This window comes from Brachycentrus maculatus, unplaced genomic scaffold, assembly GCF_059751285.1.
Source record: "Brachycentrus maculatus isolate JH-2025_06_01 unplaced genomic scaffold, ASM5975128v1 h1tg000349l, whole genome shotgun sequence".
NCBI lineage: Eukaryota > Metazoa > Arthropoda > Insecta > Trichoptera > Brachycentridae > Brachycentrus > Brachycentrus maculatus.
The window spans coordinates 880,683-903,508 of record NW_028281098.1 but is presented as its reverse complement, the minus strand read 5'-3'; the positions used below and the strand labels follow the sequence as shown (position 1 = coordinate 903,508).

Genomic DNA, 22,826 nt, shown 5'->3' with positions numbered 1-22,826 from the left:
TTGATATCCAACTACATTTGCTTCATTATTTTTTTTACTGTTCTTTCCTCACTAATTTGTTCCATTTGCCAAAAGCATCTCTACCCACCTTTCTTAATTTTATCGACAATGCTTATCTCAGTCTTGCATTCATTCCTTATATGACCGTTGGAACATTTGGTAACACATCATGAGAACGATCCATTGGGTAGAGCTAGTTTATGTTAAATTTGCTAATAGTATTGAATAATATTATTTGGAGAAATAAAAATACTTACTGTTTTGATCCTCTCACATTTTTATTAACCAACTAGTTTCGGCAACAACCTGTTGCCCTCTTCAGGGTTTAATTTATGACTTAAACCCTGAAGAGGGCAACAGGTTGTTGCGGAAACTAGTTGGTTATTTAAAATGTGAGTGGAAAAAGTTGAAAAATCAAAACACAAAGTATTCTTATTTCTCAAAATAATATATCAATATGATCCACAAAGTTAATGCTTTCAATATTCAAAACATAGTATTGAATAATTTGAAGCGGTGTTTTGTTTGTGTTGTTAGTTAGTGAGCGAGTGAAGGTGAACTGCGAGAAGTAGTAACGAAACAGAAAGTATTAGTGGTAACTGTAACGGCGATTAGGCTGAAATCGAGAGTTCAGTGTACAGCGCGACTTGTATTAGTCACCGCGATCTAGTCTTCAGTGGCGTAGGTAAATTAATGTTTTGTACTGATATTTCTTAGTGAAACTAAATTATACATAAAAAAACAACTTTCTTTGTCTTTTAATTTTTTTTCCATCTCCGTAGTGTAATGGTCAGCACGCTCGGCTACCGTTCTGGAGGTTCCGGGTTCGATTCCCAGGGGGGGGGGGTAAAATAAATATCAGTGATTTTTTACTGTACTATTTATTTAATATTACCCTGGACTGGTACCTGAAGCGGAGGGCTGATCACCTTTCCTTCACGTTTAAACGATCAAGATTACACTGCGTTTGTATTACGCAGTGCCCAATGCACCATTGGGGTGCGGATAAGGGTTTTATTATTATTATAATATTTTATGTATCGTCTCTCAAATATTTTCGTGTAATATATTTTTTTTGGGAATCGAACCCGGGACCTCCAGAACCGTAGTCGAGCGTACTGACCAGTACACTACGGAGACGGACATAAATAACAAAATTAGTCATTTTACACTTTGATCTTCCAGCCTGCAATATTTATCAGGAGGTTATATATTTTCAGTGGCTCTTTATGGTGACCAAAACTCTTCTTTTTCTTTCTGTGCCACTTCTAACGATGATCGGCAATCATCATGGCTATCTTCACTTTAGATGCTGCAGCTCGGAACAGAAATTTGGTGCTTCTGCCAAACCATTGACGTAGGTTTTTCAGCCATGTTGTCCCTCGGCGTCCTTGAGTTCTTCGCCCCTCAATCTTTCCTTGTATGATTAGGTGGAGAAGACGATATTTTTCATTTTTCATGACGTGTCCGAAGTACATCAGCTTTCTCTGCTTGATGGTTGACCAAAACTACAGACTCTTATTTGATCTATCACAACAAAGAATGAAGCAACAGATAATTAACACTTACTGGTCCAATGTCGAATCTCATTCGACATCGATTTTTTGCTCTTAGGTCCCATGTCGGATATTTCACATTTTTTCATCATTAGTAGATATTATGTATTTAAATTCCAAGCTTACATTTTTGTCACTCGTATCTATTACAACAGGATGTGGAGCAGAGACCAAAATATTATTCCCAATTGGAATGTTACGGTCTACCTAGATTTTTTATTTATTTTAGAGACCGGAAAGGGTTAAGAGAAAGATTTATATTATCCACTGACACTTCGTGATGGAATTGCATTTTTAATTTATTATTAGATTAAAACCAATATTTTTAGCTTTTCCACTTTTTTATTTGACCAGCGACCGGGTTTCGTCGTTACCGACATCACACCAGTCTGATGATGTCGGTAACGACGAAACCCGGTCGCTGGTCAAATAAAAAAGTGGAAAAGCTAAAAATATTGGTTTTAATCTAATAATAAATTAAGAGAAAGGTTTGATAATATTTTTTTCTAATAAAACTATGTACTGCAAAGTAATCCTTATACGCACCAGTGGCGGTACTTCCCTAGAAGCCCAAAAGCCCGAAAACTCCAAATAAAAATGACTAAATCTAGACCAAATGATTAAAAATACATAATTAATGTATGACTGTTTTTAAATTATCGTGCGCTTATATGTTTATTAAACACTACGCATGCCATTATATGGTGATGGTACTTATTGATAGTGGTTGATATCTGAGGAAGATATTTTATTATAGTGAACATTTTCTTTGTTTAAAGGTGATGGCTATACCTTACAAAAGTTACATGTATGCATATTTTTACAATGATTACAATACATTGTTTATATTTATAATACTTTCTGGGTGCTTACTATATACTGGGAATGATATGAGGCGAAGAAATTATAGGTACATCATGTATTCACGAATGTGAAAAATAGTGAGTTTGCCTTACTGGTAAACCCTAGGCACGCCACTGATACGCACCTAATAGTGCATAGGATAATGCATCAAATTGACACGACATTCAAGAGAAATATTTGTGTTATTATTATTTACACAAATATTTCAATTTCATACTATTTCTTTGTGCCTAAGCGGCTCATTATTAGAAATAGGTATCAAATTGTGGTAGAGTGGGTTCGAACCGAGAAACTCTGAATTAAGAGACCGCGACACTAACCACGGAACCACAACCCGACACAATATTCTTACATTTATTTTTTTCATTGTAATTCATATCTGCATACGGCATATGAACCTTAGAGACTTGCACACATCATTTCAAGGTTCACAGACTATGTACAGACACACATAATAATAAAAAAAATGATAAAAACACGTTTTATTTTTCGTTTGTATTATTTAAAACATGATGTTATTAGATACTATTGAAAAACGATTCACAGTGATTTAAAACGTGCCGCCACTGTAAAACTATTCAGTGTATTGTTTTAAAATTGTGTCTCTGGGATATTGCACTCTGCAGAGGTGGACTATCTGTTCAATAAATTTTATTTATTTATTTATATTAAAATAATGAATAACGGAATAATCGGTGAGTATGTAACAGGAGATGCATGCTAAGCGGCATGATGGTTAAGAAATAAGTTTTATAATAATTATAGAATAATGGATTTTATATATATATATATATATATATATATATATATATATATATATATATATATATATATATATATATATATATATATATATATATATATGTATATATATATATATAAATATATTTATATATATTTGTATATATATATATATATATATATATATATATATATATATATATATATAAATATGTATATATATATATATAAAAATATATTTATATATATATATATATATATATATATATATATATATATATATATATATATATATATATATATATATATATATATATACATATATATATATATATATATATATATATATATATATATATATATATATATATATATATATATATATATATATATATATATATATATATATATATATATATATATATATATATATATATATATATATATATATATATATATATATATATATATATATATATATATATATATATATATAAATGCACTTATACACATATTTATATGCATATATTAAGATATACGAAAATGAAGTAATATATTTCCAATTAGATTGAGTACAAAAAAAAATAAATACAATGAAGAATACAAAAGTCAGAGCGGTAAAACAACAGCCAATTAACATAAATTCTTCATTCACACATCAGACTTACTCATCGACTTTATTTTTTCAATTTTAAGTGTTCTCGTATATCCATTTATTAATCATGAATAAATTAATAATTGCCAATCCGGCCCTGCTTCCGTGGGTACCTTTTCGTGTGCAGCAACACGCCGGCGCTGGTTTAGTTCCAGTTAGGTAACCACTAGATATGCACTTATACCCCCACCCCTCCCCCTCTATCGGCTACGGCTAATCTGAACACATCCACTAAGGCTTTTCAATTCCAATACCAATCAAATCTTGGTCTCAACAATTAAATATATATATATATATATATATATATATATATATATATATATATATATATATATATATATATATATATATATATATATATATATATATATATATATATATATATATATATATATATATATATATATATATATATCCGCCTCCGTAGTGTAATAGTCAGCACGCTCGGTTACCTATTGGAGGTCCCGGGTTCGATTCCCAGGGGGGTTCAAATAAATTCAAGTGATATTTTCACTGTAATATTTGTTCAATATTACCCTGGACTGGTACCTGATCACCTTTCCTTCATGTGTAAACGATCAAGATAACACTGCATTTATATGAAGCAGTACCCTATGCACCATTAGGGTGCGGATAGGGGTTTTGTTTTGTATATGTTTAAATATATATATTTATATTTAAGATATGCTGCAGAAAGAAACATAAAAGAATTTACATTGATATATTATTTATTCGCGCATTAGATGCGCATTCTAGCAGTTTATTGTTGCAATATGGGGTAGTTGCAACTTATAAATGAACGAAATCTTGCAGTCATAATCTCTTACGACGAATAGTGCATTTGTTGCATAAGAACCTGAAATAATTACGACTTTAATCAAGTTAGATCTAATTCAAATCTGAGTCATCCAGTGCGCTGGTGCAACGCGCGACAGTTGTCACCTTCCTCAGGCATTACAACAATTATCATTTAATTTCAGGAATGTCCCAATACAGACTGTTCACGCCAGCCGTCATCTGTGGCAAATTAAAAGATTACATTAGCGCGAGGTGATGAAATTGGAACAAAAACTGGCAGGGTTTTGCCAACATTGTCTGTCTTTTGTTGTCAAGTTGGTGAATGAAAATCGGCGAGACAGTAGTGACGAAAGGCAACGCGATGGTGCCTTACGAGCTTTAGTGCTCCCAATACGCCAAACTGGTATACCGGCAATTTGTCGACTGTCTGGAAAGTATTATTTATGGAGTTTTGGGGCTTGGAAAATACCTTCAACAATTGCTGCTATCCGTGTATATAAGTCTTATGGATAATTCAGTTATCTTTATCTCAACAAAAATGAAGAAGAATATGTAAGGCTTGAGGACGTACAGGTTGGTTCAAGTAATCACTTTACACACGTGTAACATTTACCAAAGAGACTCTAAAGCTTAGCAAAAAACATAAAAGGATCCTAACCAGGACCTTGACAGGACACTGCAGACTGAGGAAACACATGACAAAAATCTCACTTAATGACTCCCCAGTATGCAGATTTTATATGGAGGATAACGAAACGCCAATCCACATTTTCTGCAATTGTGACGCACTCGCTCGCAAACGAAGTCACATCCTTGGAGGACCTCTACTGGACTACGAGAAGGTGAAGTTCCTACCACCAAGACAGGTCGTGAGTTACATGACTCATGTAGGTCTTAGGAGTGAGCTGTGATACAGAGGGAGTTCACAATAGACGTTAGATGGTCGCGTTGACATAAGGGATGCAAGAACCCTTGACCTCAAAAAAAAAACATTCACCATTCTACCCATAAAATGACAACCAATATGAGATATATATGAGCAATTCGTCTGACTGTGGTTCAGGAAATACCTTCAACAATTGCTGTTTTCCTGGTATATCCATCGATAAATAATTCAATTATCTTAACAAGGATGAAGAAGAACATGGCAGTCATGAGATTTATACCAGCAATTCGTTGACTGTCTGAAGAATGAAAAGAGTTAAAATATATTAAAAATGATATGTTTCTTGTACTGGAAGAAGATTAAAATATATATGTTGATAATAGTTTAAATTAAATGTAATATAAGCTTACTGAAAAAATTTAATGAAAAATGAACGAATGCAAACAAGCTGCCCATATTAAATTGCTTAAAGTTGCTAAGATTGCAAATGCTTAGTTTTTCATTGTATGTATGTATGGTATTTCTACAATTCCCTTTCCTGATGTTTTACAGACTTCTCTCTCTGAAACGAATCACAGTCGTTTAAATACTATAAAACAAAATTTTCTTTTTATTTCAGATGCACAAGCACATGACCCCTGAGGAACTCCAGAGAGTTTTCTACGTGGATCACCACTCACTAGTTCCAGAATACCAAGTGGTCCAACTGAACCACCACGTGTCCAGGCGGCACGTGCCGTCGGCGGGCAGCGACAAGTTCCACGCGGGCAACAAGCTGGTACAAGGCGGCGGGAAGAAATCCGCGCACGACAAGCTATCAGGGCACGAGTTCATAATCAAGAACGCCCACAAGTTTACAAATCTCAACGTTGGAGGAGACTCGAAGGTCCATTTTGTAAATACAGATAATTCAGACTTTGACGATACGGAGATCTTGTTCCTAGGAAGTGATAAGTCAAAAAGTGTAGATGGTATTGCGAGGACAGAAGACCGTACTGATAAAAGTGTTGAAGATGTGAAAAAAGCTGAAAGTGGTGTAGCTAAAAATGCTAGTGATGGTGACTTTGTGGGTGTTAGGCCTAATTTCGAGGATGTGGAACACGTGGATGAAAATTTGGACGATGGAGTGCATAAGATAAGGTTCGAAGCGTTTGGGAGACCTATAGAGCTCTCGCTGAGGAAGACGGAAGGCCTCTTCAAGAAGGACGGCCTGAAGGTGTGGACTGTGGTCAAAAATGAGACCCAGCCTCATGGTGTCGAGTTCCTGGAAGCCGAAGAGGTAAGTCACACTGCTTATTATTTACAAAACTAAAATATGTGATAATATTTTTTAAAACTGTTTGTTTGCATTTAAACACTCGATTAACACTTTCGGATTAATATGCGCTGGGCTTGTATGGGTGATAACAAAGTACAAAAAATAAAAATGGTTAAAAATAAAGTTCCAAGTTTTATAAAATGACTCACAATATATCTCCAAAAAAATCAAGAAAAAAGTTCTTTTTTTCTTTACTTTTTTTTGTTGTTTTTTTTCGCGGGTTCTAATCAAACGGTCCTCCTATTATATGCAAAAACATTCAAGATAAAAGTACTTTTATTTTAAAAATCATGTAAATTTTACATAGTACATACCACTATTTCTTAAAATCTGTTACGACACGTGCTTCGATGCATTTCGCATCATTTTCAAACACTGTTATGATGCGGAATGCATTGAAACACGACGTGTCCTAATACATTTTAAGAAATATTGGTATTTACCAAGTAAAACTTAAATGAAAAATTAAAAGATATTAGCACAAAGTGGATGTCCATCCCTGAAGATGATAAGGTTCTTGTCAAAACCGGTGGGAGAAAACTACCAAAAAAATATGTGGTTAAATCAATGTTCTAGTTTTGTTTTATAAGGTTTTATTAAATGTGCCACAAAGTATCTGCAAAAAACATTTTTAAAAAAATCTTCTTACAGAATAAAATAACACTTATCTTTTTTATATATAAAAAGCTTTGTGATTGGGAATAAGAATATGTCCATGGAAGCTAAGCTAGCGGTTCACAACGGCGTACTAGTACCGACACTAATGTATGGAAGCGAAACATGGAACTGGCAAAGGAAGGATGAAAGCAGAGTGAACGCTGTTGAAATGCGCTCCCTCAGACGAATGTGTAGAAAATCATTGTATGACAGAATTAAAAACGACGATATAAGAAAGGAATGTAAGGCTGAACGAGAAATAATTGAAAAGATTAGGAAGAGCTCTTTGCGGTGGTATGGACATGTGGAGCGAATGGATAGCGAGAGAATGACTAAGAAAATATATGTGGCGAATGTGAGAGGGAAAACAGAACTTGGACGACCGAAAAAGACTTGGCACGATCAGATCAATCAGAACCTAAAATCTGGCGGTGTCAAAAGTCTGCGTAATCGGAGGGCATGTATGACTAGTTGTATGGATGTGAAGGAGGCGAGGAGTGTATGTCAGGACAGAAGAGTGTGGCGTTCCATCCTCTCTGCCTACCCCTGCGGGGAAACGGCGTCATGGTAGTAGTAGTAGTAGTAAAAGCTTTGTTAACTTTGTGGTATGGTAATATAGTAATATATGGACCTGATGATGGAATGATTATTTCGAAACCGGTAGTCACGAATTAGTTTTTTTTTATTTATGAGTGGTACTGCACAAAGTGAATAATAGGGAGAGTGTTAACAACTGTGTAGATTTTTCCACATGTTTTTTTCCATATTTGATCAGCAACTGGGTTTCGTCGTAACCGACATCATCAGACTGATCTAAGGCTAGAAAAAATTCCATTTTTTTTCTTTTTTGTTGTGAGGTCAAGGGATCTTGCATCCCTTATGTCACTGCGACCATATTAGGTCTATTGGGACCTAATGTTTTTATCTTACCAAAAAGGTTATTTTTTTGTTGTTGTCGCGAGTACTAATCAAACGGCCCTCCTTTTATCAGTGGGTACCAAGATCCACAAGGTATGTATGTGTAATGCATGTCATGTGTGGGCTAAGCAAGACATTTAGAGGCACGTACAACTTATTAGCGTTGTCGTGAGAAAAAATTACTCCACGAATATTTCACCATACAATTTTGTTTGGTGGTTAATTGAATCGGTAAAAATCAACACGACTTGCCGTTGTTTGAAGGTCGAAAGACGAACATTCTTTTAATTTATTACGCGTGACGTTTCATTTAAACTTACCAACTTATCATCACGCCGTTTCACCGCAGTGGTAGGCAGAGATAATACAACGCCACACTCCGCTGTCTTTACAGACAATCTTCTCCATTTCACATTTATGCATCTCCTAATACATCTTCAAAACTTCAAACCCTTATCCGCACCTCAATGGTGCATAGGGCACTGCATCATATAAATACAGTGTTATCTTGATCGTTATCACATGAAGGAAGGGGTGCGGATAAGGGTTTATTATTATTGTTAGGGCATTATCAAACGAATGCTAGTTAGTTAGTTAATATTTTAATTTAGTTAATATTTGACATTCGTTTGATAATGCCCTAACAAGGCGAAACAATTGTCACAGTATAATTTTTTATGTGTTTTTGTTAATAAAATACAACTTAGTAGACTCAAAAAATCTGTGTTTGATTTAAAATTAGTACTTAAATTAAAATGGAGTTCTACAAATTAAACGCCAAATCAATAAATACATTATTTTTGTTTTAGTATTTAATTTTTTCCTGTAAACATTCAAGCCAAGCTCTAGCCATAAATTGCCTTACACTTTCTCCGTATATTATGTATATCATTAAAAATACCACAAATTTTATGTTATAAATATAAATTAAAAGACATTAATTATCAGCATTTACGTGGCACGATTCCGTAGTTCAAATAATCCGGAAGTTCTGCTGTTACATTATGTCTTATGCATACATTATGCAAGACGTTTTTTAGTATAGTAATTCCATCGCTTATCTAAAATCCGAAGTGAAAATGTGCTCTTATTTAAATTAGGGACAGATCACGATGTAAATCTACATAATCGTAAATAATATATGTTAATGTATATATTTTAATTTTTTTATTTAAATATTTAATAAGGTTACAGTTTTTAATACAATTTATATACGTTTATACATATGGCAAACTCAAAGTTTTAGTTTCGCTGAGCCTCGCCAAAAAAGAGACTGAACTCTTGTGCTTGGAGAGGGAGAAGGACACAATGAGCAAATGCTGACAAGTTTCTGATTGGCCCACACTAGTTATCATTCCTGTTCCCAACACAGATTCAAATAAAGTTTTTTTTCTAAGAAACAAAAATCCATTTAATGATCCACAAACGTTGAACGAGAGATCGCATTTCAGCTGAATTCAGTCTACTATTATCCTGCTTTTGCCAATTCCATGCTTCCTTTGTATGATTTTTAAAAAATTAATAAACAAAAAATAATTCAAATTATTTTTTGACACCGACATGGATGAAAAAGAAAATGGACGTATGAGTATTTTTGGGGCTTACGACCGTCATAAGCTGGTTTAAGTGATCACTTTACACTCGTGTAACATTTACCAATACTACCCATGATTGACAAACACATTACTCAAATTCTCGGAATTTATATATTTATATATATATATATATATATATATATATATATATATATATATATATATATATATATATATATATATATATATATATATATATATATATATATATATATATATATATATATATATATATATATATATATATAAAGATATAAGTGATCCAATTTAAAAACATTGTACAAGAATCAATAGAATTTTCACGAGTGACATCTATTGGTGATATGAAGAAGCTTTTTATTAGAATTTCAATTTTTTTACTGTCCGAATCCTGTATTATAATCACATACATGCGAAACGCCAAAACACGTCCTTTTCATTTTATTATTTTAGCTTATAATGTGACCAGATAATTTATTACCATATTAACAACATTTTGAGTGTGTCCAAATACTTGTTCACAAAATCTGGATTATCTCTAATTACAGGAGTTATTTTCATATTATTTTTACCATCTCATCAAAGAAGAAGAAGAATATGGAAGTCTATGACGGTCGTCAGCCCCGTAAATGCCCAGACTTCTATATTCTTCTTTATCTTTGATGAGATGTTAAAAATAATACAAATATTTCTTCACAAATCTGGATTATCTCCAATTATAGGAGTTATTTTTCGTATTATTTTTAACATAGATGAGGAATATGTTGAGATGTCTAAAACTAATATGAAAAATAACTCCTTTAACTGGAGATAATCCAGATTTGTGAATAAGTATTTGGACACACTCAAAATGTCGTGAAAAAATTATTAATTAGTTTTGAAAAATTTACCATTCTATTTTTTATCCAATTATTGAGTAAGAATACTAAGTGTAGTACGTCCGGAAATACGGAAGTAACTACTTATAAAGATACCAATCAGAGGAAATGGCAAAGGATGGAGTTTGAGGGCGGGAGAAAGGAAGCTAGAGAATGGAGATTAGAAGGAATGTAATGTGATAGGTACTTCTAGAGATATATTCTCGGATATCCGAGGCAGACATTGCAAAAAGTAGATGCAAGCTTCCGGAAATATGACCTGCAGTTGCGAGTTGGGATTACGTCAACAGGAAATGAAAGATATAATGATTTAATAAGTATTAATAAATCAAAACATATACTTCATATATTTTAACGCATCAACTACCAAAAGCAGATAAGTCAGATTTTCGCTGCCAAGCGTAGACGATCAAGTTTTTTTTGCCCTACGTACTGGAAATAGTTCTCACTAACTGACTAACCATCACGCCGCTTCCCAGCAGGGTTAGGTAAAGAGAATAGAACGCCACGCCATTTTTGCATGCAATCTTTGTATCTTTCATATTCATGCATCTTCTCACATATCGCTCACTCCTTTCAAGAACGTCATAAATCAAAATTCGTCAATTTTCAGTTGTGCATGTTTTCGGAATGCCCAGAAAATGTACTATATCCCATTAAAAGAGGCATATTTTTAACTTAATATTCACCCGCTACAGGGCAAAAAATGTTGTTTTTGCATTATTAAGAAAATGTATTGTTTAATTATTTTTTTAAATATCCTAAATATTTTTCAAATGGAGAAAAAACCTTCAGGTTTTACCTAAAAAATCTGTTCCACAATAAAACGTTCAATAAGTGGCTTAATATTTATTTTTAATACATTGTGTTATATTATCATACTTTAAAAACGTTCTCCTGAAAAATCAAGTTTTTTGATTTATGACGTTCTTGAAAGGAGTGAGCGATATCACATACCCGCCGATCATTCCGACTCCTGACCAGACTTCTTTCAAGTATTTCATATAATTGATCATGCCAATACATCTGAATAGTGCTACGGTGGTGGCGTGTAGTGCTGTTTGCATGCTGGCGTAGTGATTGTCCTGACGAAGAGACGGGTACGTCTCGAAACCGGTAGACAAAAAAATTGGTGGACCATGGATACACAAATAGAGCCGCCAATAATTTAGCAATGTTACCAATATTAAAATAAGTCCTTCGTTTCTGTGACGTCATTCATTATCAACTTACAAAAACAACGTATTTACGAAGGCGAATTTTACAAAAGAAAATGATGAATGTAAATATTGATTATATCGGCTGTGATAAACACTTCACGAGTCTAATACAATCCTTTATAGGTTGAGTATGTTAAATTAGATATTCCTCCCGTCTGACAAATATCCATTGTATTCGGGCAAATCACACAAGGGGTAAATAGCATTTTGGAAAAAAAACATTAAAAGATTAATTCTTTGTTCAATTTGTTTTGTTCAAAACTTTTTTGCTATACAGGCGCGCCTCGATAATAATAATAATAATAATAAAACCCTTATCTGCACCCCAATGGTGCATAGGGCACTGCGTCATATAAACGCAGTGTTATCTTGATCGTTTACACATGAAGGAAAGGTGATCAGCCCTCCGCTTCAGGTACCAGTCCAGGGTAATATTGAATAAATATGACAGTGAAAAAATCACTTATACTTATTTTACCCCCCTTGGGAATCGAACCCGGGACGGTAGCCTAGCGTGCTGACCATTACACTACGGAGGCGGACATATATATAAGACACGCCTCGATGGTATTTAAAATTACATATATCCATTATTCCAATATGCCATTAATAAATAATCTGACATCGAATCATTTTACTATATGACGTTAAACACAATAATGAAATAATAATGAAATTGCGTATGGTCTAATAAAAACATTGCGTTATCTGTGAACTTTAAACATTTTTAGTGTTAAAGTTCCCGAATCAGGTAGGTACTGTAGTCAGCCTGAGGCATAAAACTGAAAACTCGCCATATATGTACACACTTCTTCAAACGCAACCTTTTATGATACGTTATATTTCAACATATTGAGATGTGTTCACAATACGCGCTTTGTATCTGTACTTTCCCAATTGACTTTCATCAGTACTCGATTTTTTTTATTTACATTTATATAAACAATGTAAGTATAATATATAAACTAAACTAATCCATCTAATTTCATTAATTAACAACATTTTGAGTGTGTCCAAATACTTGTTCACAAAATCTGGATTATCTCCAATTACAGGAGTTATTTTCATATTATTTTAAATAATAAAAATGAAAATGGTATTTTCTGGCGTTTCTCATGTGTGTGATTATAATCCAGGATTCGGATCTCACATACTAATATAAGAGTTTCTGCTTAATAAAAAGCTTCTTTACATCTCACCAATAGATGTCTCTAGTGAAGTTCTAGTGATTCATGAACAAGGTTTCTAAATTGGTTCATATATATATAGAACTTCCAAGAATTTAAGTAGTGTGGTTGTCAATAATGGGTAGAATTGGTGAATGTTACACGTGTGTAAAGTGATCACTCAAACCAGCCTATGACGGTCGTAAGCCCCGTAGATGCCCAGACTTCCATATTCTTCTTCATCTTTGATGAGATGTCAAAAAATAATATGAAAATAACTCCTGTAATTGGAGATAATCCAGATTTTGTGAACAAGTATTTGGACACACTCAAAATGTTGTAAATAAATTATCTGGTCAAATTATAAGCTTAAATAATAAAAATGAAAATGGTATTTTCTGGCGTTTCTCATGTGTGTGATTATAATCCAGGATTCGGATCTCACATACTAATATAAGAGTTTCTGCTTAATAAAAAGCTTCTTTACATCTCACCAATAGATGTCTCTAGTGAAGTTCTAGTGATTCATGAACAAGGTTTCTAAATTGGTTCATATATATAGAACTTCCAAGAATTTGAGTAGTGTGGTTGTCAATAATGGGTAGAATTGGTGAATGTTACACGTGTGTAAAGTGATCACTCAAACCAGCCTATGACGGTCGTAAGCCCCGTAGATGCCCAGACTTCCATATTCTTCTTCATCTTTGATGAGATGTCAAAAAATAATATGAAAATAACTCCTGTAATTGGAGATAATCCAGATTTTGTGAACAAGTATTTGGACACACTCAAAATGTTGTAAATAAATTATCTGGTCAAATTATAAGCTTAAATAATAAAAATGAAAATGGTATTTTCTGGCGTTTCTCATGTGTGTGATTATAATCCAGGATTCGGATCTCACATACTAATATAAGAGTTCCGCTTAATAAAAAGCTTCTTTACATCTCACCAATAGATGTCTCTAGTGAAGTTCTAGTGATTCATGAACAAGGTTTCTAAATTGGTTCATATATATAGAACTTCCAAGAATTTGAGTAGTGTGGTTGTCAATAATGGGTAGAATTGGTGAATGTTACACGTGTGTAAAGTGATCACTCAAACCAGCCTATGACGGTCGTAAGCCCCGTAGATGCCCAGACTTCCATATTCTTCTTCATCTTTGATGAGATGTCAAAAAATAATTCATTAATTAATATGTAATTAACCATACCAATAAAGAGTTTCTGCTCAATAAAAAGCTTCTTTTCATCTCACCAATAGATGTCTCTAATGAAGTTCTAGTGATTCAAGAATAATGTTTCAAAATTGGTTCGTATATATAGAATTCGATTCCCAGGGTTAAAAATGATAATTTTTTGATAAAAGTGATTTTTTCACTGTAATATTTATTCAATATTATACCCTGGACTGGTACCCGAGCGGAGGGCTAATCACCCTTCCTTCGTGTGTTAACGATCAAAATAACTTTTATATTATCCACTGACACTTCGTGGTGGAATTGCATTTTAATATATTATTAGATTAAAACCAATATTTTTAGCTTTTCCAGTCTGATGATGTCGGTAACGACGAAACCCGGTCGCTGGTCAAATAAAAATACGTGGAAAAGCTAAAAATATTGGTTTTAATCTAATAATAGATCAAAATAACACTGCGTTTATATGATGCAGTGCCGTATGCACCATTGGGGTGCGGATAAGGGTTTGAAGAATTTACTTGATACAAACCTGTGTTCGTATGGGCGAAGCTACGTCTGGCAGTAAGTCTAACTAACCACTTCGATGCGGTCGCTGATATAACCTATATTATGTATGTTCAAACGAATACATCCAGTGCGTGACGAAAAAAACACTGGTGATTCAAGGTTTAATTGAAAATACCGACAGCTGGAGTTACGTAGCACTTTGGATATGGATCATAAAACACAAAATTATAGCCGCTTTTCTAAAAAGCGCAACAAACTTAGAAAGCAAAAATAACTTACCAAAAAATAATCGTCTAGCTATTTACAATATATTAACAATATTCTTCTTCTGTACGTGCCATGTCGCTCACTCCTTTCAAGAACGTCATAAATAAAAAATTGTCAATTTTTAGTTGTGCATGTTTTCGGTGTGCCCAGAAAATTTACTATATCCCAGCAAAAGCGGCATATTTTTAGCTTAATATTTACCCGCTACAGGGCAAAATGTATTGTTTTTGCATTTTGAAGAAAGGTTATGTTTTAATTATTTTTTTAAATTTACTAAATATTTTTCAAATGATTAAAAATCCTTCAGATTTTCCCTAAAAAGATCTGTTGCACAGTAAAAAGTTCAATAAGTGGTTTGATATTTATTTTCACTACATTGTATTATATTTTTTAACATTAAAAACGTTCTCCTGAAAAATCAAGTTTTTTATTTATTTATGACGTTCTTGAAAGGAGTGAGCGATGTCAGGTCCTCCTGGCGTCGACTATCACTTGAGAGTAATTGTCCTTGTCTCGGTCAGCTCTAAACAGGTCCTGATCCCCGTCCAATCTCGTATATTCAGGAGCCAGGAGATCTGCCTTCTGCCCACACCTCGTGGACCCTCCACTAGGTGCAATAGCTCGTACTCCTTTTAGCACATGCCCCAGATAGGACACCTCCTGGACCTTGATATCAGTCAGCAACTGTCTCCCTGCTCTTGCTCTTTGGAGCTCTTTTATTGGGATTAGTTGCATTAATATAGGGGTAAGTACTCGCGGAAATTCACCACAGAGGCTCTAAAGCTTAGCAAAAAAACCAATAGGGATCCTAACCAGGACCTTGAAAGGACACTGCAGACTGAGGAAACACATGACAAAAATTGGACTACATAACTCCCCAGTATGCAGATTTTGTATGGAGGATAACGAAACGCCAATCCACATTCTCTACAATTGTGACGCACTCGCTCGCAAACCAAATCACATCCTTGGAGGACCACTACTGGACACCGAGAAGGTGAAGCTCCTACCACCAAGACAGGTCGTGAGTTACATGTCTCACGTAGGCCTTGGGAGTGAGTTGTGATACAGAGGGAGGTCACAATAGACCTAATATGGTCGCAGTGACATAAGGGATGCAAGATCCCTTGACCCCAAAAAAAAACCTTAGAAAAATCTTGGATGAATCCAAATTATATTTTAAAATATTACGCTTAATACTTCACAAATTGCTCGACTGATGGCGCAACAATCGGCCATAATTCATGGATGTATCGTAAAACCTTACCGGTATGCAGTAGGACCTAAGATCATTGCATAAAATACAAGCCTCATCCATAGTACAGTTGTGACCAAGATTTGCTGCGTCCTACGCCTTATCTCTTCATTCCCCACAAATTCAAAGCACCACACGCCTAAAATATAATAATTAGTATGTAGTATTAAAATTGCTACTTTACTAACAAAAAAATATTCTTCTTCTTCTTCTTTTTCTAGATCCTAAGGATCTGTTTGTGCCTCCGCTTGTAGCTCTTGGGATGTTGACTCTCAGCTGTCTTTCCACCTTTTTGGAGGTCTGTCTGGGGGTCCGCTTCCTTCAGGGATTCCTTGAAGGGCGATACGTGGAAGTCTGTCATCAAAATGATTTCAATAATCAATCAATCAAACCCTTATCCGCACCCCAATGGTGCGAAGGGCACTGCAACATATAAACGCAGTGTTATCTTGATCTTTAATACATTAAGGAAATGTGAGCAGCCCTCGGCTTCAGGTACCAGTCCAGGGTAATATTTAATAAATATTAGAGTGAAAAAATTTGGTATATTTATTCAAGCCCCCCTGAGAATCGAACCCGGGACCTCCAGAACGGTAGCCGAGCGTGCTGACCATAAATATATTCGATTTCAATACACAAAATATAAACTTAGAAAGCGTTCGGTCAATACGGCTGTCCACACTCAAAACACAGTAAGGGACATTTTTTTTGTATTGTAGTAGTTGGAAGTACGTTTTTTTGCATTTTTGAACTAAGTAGATTACTACTTAGACCAAAAATGCAAAAAAAAAACATACAACAAAAAATGTCCCTTACTGTGTTTTAAGTTTGGACAGCCGAATAGGTTGTATCACGATTTTGATATTTCGAGAATATTCGGACCTATTCGGAGATTTACATCGGCCGCTTTATTGTTGAATTCCAAATGTAGCGGAAAAGGAAACAATCGCGTTGCATAATACAAAGTAATATTTCCTCGATATTGTGCGATCCAGCGATCGTGGAAAACTCATTCCTTTTGTGTTATTTTGGTTCGTGATGAAAACAAAAATGTTGCACTTCTTTCCGGCTGCATGTCTTGAAAAAATGTATCGCGGTACGTGAGACTATACGCTCTGTGAAAAATTCTATATTTCAGCAATGCTTGCGTAACGAATCCATTTCTTGCGAACGCTATGGGCAAGTATTGAGTTTGCTGTTACACATCTAGAATTTGAGAATTTCTTTGATCGTTTTTGAGCTGAGATTTTTTGTTATATGTATGCTTAAATTGCTGAAGACTCTTTTGCGAAAATGTGTTTTTTGTTAGATGTAAATAAAACCAGCAATATATGAGAAAAACATTGATCGATTTTACTTTTTTTTCTGACGTTGATAAAAAACATACTACCAAATAATAATAAATTATTATTTTGTTGACATCTCATCAAAGATGAAGAAGAATATGGAAGTCTGGGCATTTACGGGGCTGACGACCTTCATAGGCTGGTTTAAGTGATCACTTTACACACGTGTAACTTTTACCAATTCTACCCATTATTGACAACCACACTAGAAGTTCACTAGAGAACAAGGTAACTGTTAAGAACAAGGTTTCTAAATTGGTTCATAAATATAGAACTTCCAAGAATTTGAGTAGTGTGGTTGTCAATAATGGGTAGAATTGGTGAATGTTACACTGTGTAAAGTGATCACTTAAACCAGCCTATAACGGTCGTCAGCCCCGTAAATGCGCAGACATTCATATTTTTCTTCATCTTTGACGAGATGTCAAAAAATAATATCAAAATAACTCCTATAATTGGAGATAATCCAGATTTTATGAACAAGTATTTGGACACACTCAAAATGTTGTAAAATCTTTGTTACTATTTAAAATGAATAATAATAAAATAATACGATCAAGTATATTTGTGAATATAATTTATTAATCATTTGTTATCTCTTATGACCCTGTATTAAGACCCATTCTGATGTTACACCACATTTTAAAGGCCTCGATTTGATTCGTCGTAGAGGTGACCGTTAACACGTTCAGAATACTACGTAACATTTTTCGCTGCTACTTTTAATGTGTTATATAAGATCAAATTAAATATCAACCTTCCTTAACGAGAAGTGATCATCTGTTGCATGAACTGGGTCAGTGGTCGTCAACCCGCGGCTCGCGAGCCGCAGGAGACCCTACAGTGAGAGCTGATATTACAACTCACGACAGTCAAACAACTATACGCTTAAACAATCCTTACATATCGCTCACTCCTTTCAACAACGTCATAAATCAAAAATCGTCAATTTGCAGTTGTGCATGTTTTCGGAATGCCCCATATCTAGAAAATGTACTATATCCCAGCAAAACAGGCATATTTTGAACTAAATATTTACCCGCCACAGGGAAAAAAATGTTGTTTTTGCATTTTGAAGAAAATGTATTGTTTAATTATTTTTTACTATAAATTTAAATGTACTAAATATTTTTCAAATAGAGAAAAAACATATTTGTTTTACCAAAAAAGATCTGTTGCACATTAAAAAGTTCAATAAGTGGCTTGATTTTTTTTATATTTTTTTTTTTATATTTTTGAACTTTAAAAATGATCTCCTGAAAATCAAGTTTTTTGATACATCGCTCACTCCTTTCAAGAACGTCATAAATAAAAATTCGTCAATTTTCAGTTGTGCATGTTTTCGGAATGCCCATAAAATGTACTATATCCCAGCAAAAGCGGAATATTTTTTACTTAATATTTACCCGCTACAGGGCAGAAAGTTTTGTTTTTGCATTTTGAAGAAAAAGTATTATTTTTTTTAAATATTCTAAATATTTTCAAATGAAGAAAAAACCTTAAGGTTTTACCTTAAAAGATCTGTTGCACAGTTAAAAGTTCGATAAGCGGCTTGATATTTATTTTTAATTCATTGTATTATATTTTTAAACTTTAAAAACGTTCTCCTGAAAAGTCAAGTTTTTTGATTTATGACGTTCTTGAAAGGAGTGAGCGATATATCAAAAACTTGTACGAAAAATAAATATCAATCCACTTATTGAACTTTTTACTGTGCAACAGATCTTTTGTAGTAAAACCTGACTGTTTTTCTCCATTTGAAAAATATTTAGTAGAAGCATTTAAAAAAAATATTTGAACCATACCTTTTCCTCGAAATGCAAAAACAACACTTTCTGTCCTGTAGCGGGTAAATCTTAAGTTAAAAATATGCCGCTTTTTCTAGGATATAGTACATTTTCTGGGCATTTCGAAAACATGCACAATTGTATATTGACGATTTTTGATATATGACGTAGTTGAAAGGAGTGAGCGATATGTCAGGCAGCTGGTATATTTGGGTTAAGGTAATAAATATATTTAGCTCTGAGTTTGACGACCACTGAACTCGGCTGTTTATATTGCATAATAACTGGATATTGTTAATGTGTCATGACTTTGTGGATGGTTTATCTATACCACGGGGAGATCGTGACATGGAAGAAGTAATATACATATGTATCATGTAACATCTTGCGATCTTCTTCGTGCCTTCAATTTTACATAACGAATTGAATTATATAATTTCTTTATGCTCAATTTAAAGCTCCTTTCATTCTTTTCAATCTGAATCTTGAAACGGGTATACAGATACAGGGTTGTAGGCAGAGGATAGAACGCCCTACCAGAGTGAGTGAGAATAGAACGCCACACACAATTGACAGAGTGCTGTCTTTGCAAACATTATTCGACTTTTCTACATTCATGCATCTGACTTGACCATGCCCAAGGATCTAAAAACTTTATCGTGCCAAATTTTCCTGTCTTTCTCAGCTCCTATTTGCAACTAGATTTGTTTTTATTTATTGTTTCGGCATTAACTTTGTGGTAAGACATGTTACAATAATTAAAGAAAACACTTCGTTTTTTACCACTTGAGTGTAATTATAGACTACATGTTTCAGAAGCTAAACTTCCATCATTCAGGTCTGTATAATAACAGTTATTATACAGACCTGAATGATGGAAGTTTAGCTTCTGAAACATGTAGTCTATAATTACACTCAAGTGGTAAAAAACGAAGTGTTTTCTTTAATTATTAGATTTGTTTTACTGTTTTTTTTCAATTATTTGTTTAACACGCCCAGACCATCTCAACATACCTTACTTTTGATTATCTCAGCCTTCCTTATTTCTATTTCACTCTTATCATTCTTTCCTTATTATACTCCTTTAAAAAAAAACCCTGGACTTGAAGTTTTATAACAAGTGCCATATGCACCATTGGCGAATAAAATGTTTAGTGATAATAAATAATAAATAACAAGTCATATAAAAAATAACAAGTAATGTTATTTTACATAATTTATTTATGTATTAAAAAATATTACAATTTTATTCATTTACTAGAAATTTTCTAATAATTATCTTTTATAAAAAATCTCTGCTAAATAAAAATTTCTTAATCCAACATAGATGGCTGATGTTAACTCATGTGCACTGTGTCATGAGAAATATCAATAAAGGTATATTTGTATAGATAAAGCATTTATAACATTTTTATTGTGTCCAAATACTTGTTCACAAATCGTGATTATCTTTGGAGATAATTGGTTATAAGGAGTTATTTTTTTATATTATTTTTTGACATCTCATTAAAGATAAAGAAGAATATGGAGGTTCGGGCATTGACCGTCATAGGCTGGCTTAAGTAATCACTTTACACACGTGTAACATTCACCAATTCTACCCATTATTGACAACCACATTACTCTTTTTTTTTTAATTACCTAACGTCCAAGTGACTCTGAAATCTGGCTACGGCTAGATTTCAGGTCATAAGCACTGTAAATACCCATACTTATTCTTTACACCACATTCTTCTTCGTCTATATTGAGATATCAAAAATATCTTATACTAGTTACGCCGTTCCTCTCCAAAAAGAGACTAAGCGCTTGTGCTTGGAGAGGGGCTTACACTTAATGTGTACTCAACCCTCCGCACCCCGATGGTGCATAGGGCACTGAATCATATAAACGTAGTATTATCTTGATCATAAACACATGAAGGCAAGGTGATCACTCCTGCGCATCAGGTACCAGTCCAGGGTAATATTGAATAAATATTAGAGTGAAAAAATCACTAAATATTTATTTGACCCCCCCACCGGGAATCGAACCCGGGACCTCCAGAGCGGTAGCCGAGCGTGCTGATCATAAATATATTCGATTTCAATAAACAAAATACAAAATTAGAAAGCGTGCTGACCATTACACTACGGAGGTGGACAAATGTTTACTTACTATAAAATACCTGTTTTTTTTTAATATTATGAATTTTATAATATACTCAATAGAGGGTATTATGCTAAAAATAACACAAAAAATGATTGTATATAATTAAACCTTTGCACCTGATGCTGCCGAAATGTATTTTTATACTTATTTTGTTTGAATTTTAAATTCTTTTGTAATTGAGTATTTTTAAGTTTATTTTGAGCCGAAACCCGTTTGGGTTCCTTGATGTCGCGCGGTGTCGCAGCGAGCCGGATGCTGTCGGATTTACGACCGCCGTAAAGTGTTGCGAACAGGACTTGTCGCACGACTACAGGATGGTGCAAGAGAGGCCTTACTGAAAAATCACTGAAATTATGCAATGGTTTTCAGGGGTCCTGAAATTTTTAAATTTTATTATAATTTTTTTTTATTATTGGAAAACCAACAGAATATTTAACAAAAATAATAAAATAAAATTTAAAAAATAACATTCCAATTACAGGTTTTCACTAAAGTAATCTGAAAATTAAAATAAACGGTCATGTACATAAAATTATAACTATATAATAAACTTACTTTACATGTTTTTATCAAACAATAAAAATTTTCTTTATCAACTAGTCAAAATGACATCAAAAATGTCTCTTAAACGTATTAAAAGAAACATTATTGATGTCTATTTCATTAAGCATTACATTGCACATATCGCAGGCTACATTTAAAAATGAATTTTGGTAGGACTTGGTGTGCATTTTAGGGATTTTAAATATATTTTTGTTTTAAAATATCATTGAGATAACAACATGGATGAACAAGAATATGAAAGTCTGGGTAGTTACAGGGGTTTTGATTTGTCATAGGGTGGCTAAGTGATCATTTTACGCGCGTGCAACTTTCGTCATTTTACCCCTGATTGTCAAGCACACTACTCCAATTTTTGAAACTTACACATATCATAAATGTCACTTCATTTTTTGTGTGAATTCGCAGCAGTTTCTAAGGTTGACTTGAAAAAGCTTTGATACTGCCGCGAACCCATAGACAAATAAACGTGAGATTTATATGAGTTCCAAAAGTTTGAGGTATGTGGCTGTCAAACCCATA

General features: G+C 33.6%; 1 protein-coding gene across 4 annotated transcripts in view; it reads left to right on the top strand.

Annotated features, from left to right (window-relative positions):
- sona (sol narae metalloprotease) overlaps positions 1 to 22,826 on the top strand; it is a 171,243-nt gene that overhangs the window by 70,697 nt on the left and 77,720 nt on the right. For all 4 annotated transcript variants that reach the window (XM_088269387.1, XM_088269388.1, XM_088269389.1 and 1 more), the window contains exon 3: positions 6,120 to 6,779. In XM_088269387.1, the coding sequence (XP_088125513.1) occupies positions 6,120 to 6,779 (660 nt within the window). The remainder of the gene's footprint in view (positions 1 to 6,119; positions 6,780 to 22,826) is intronic.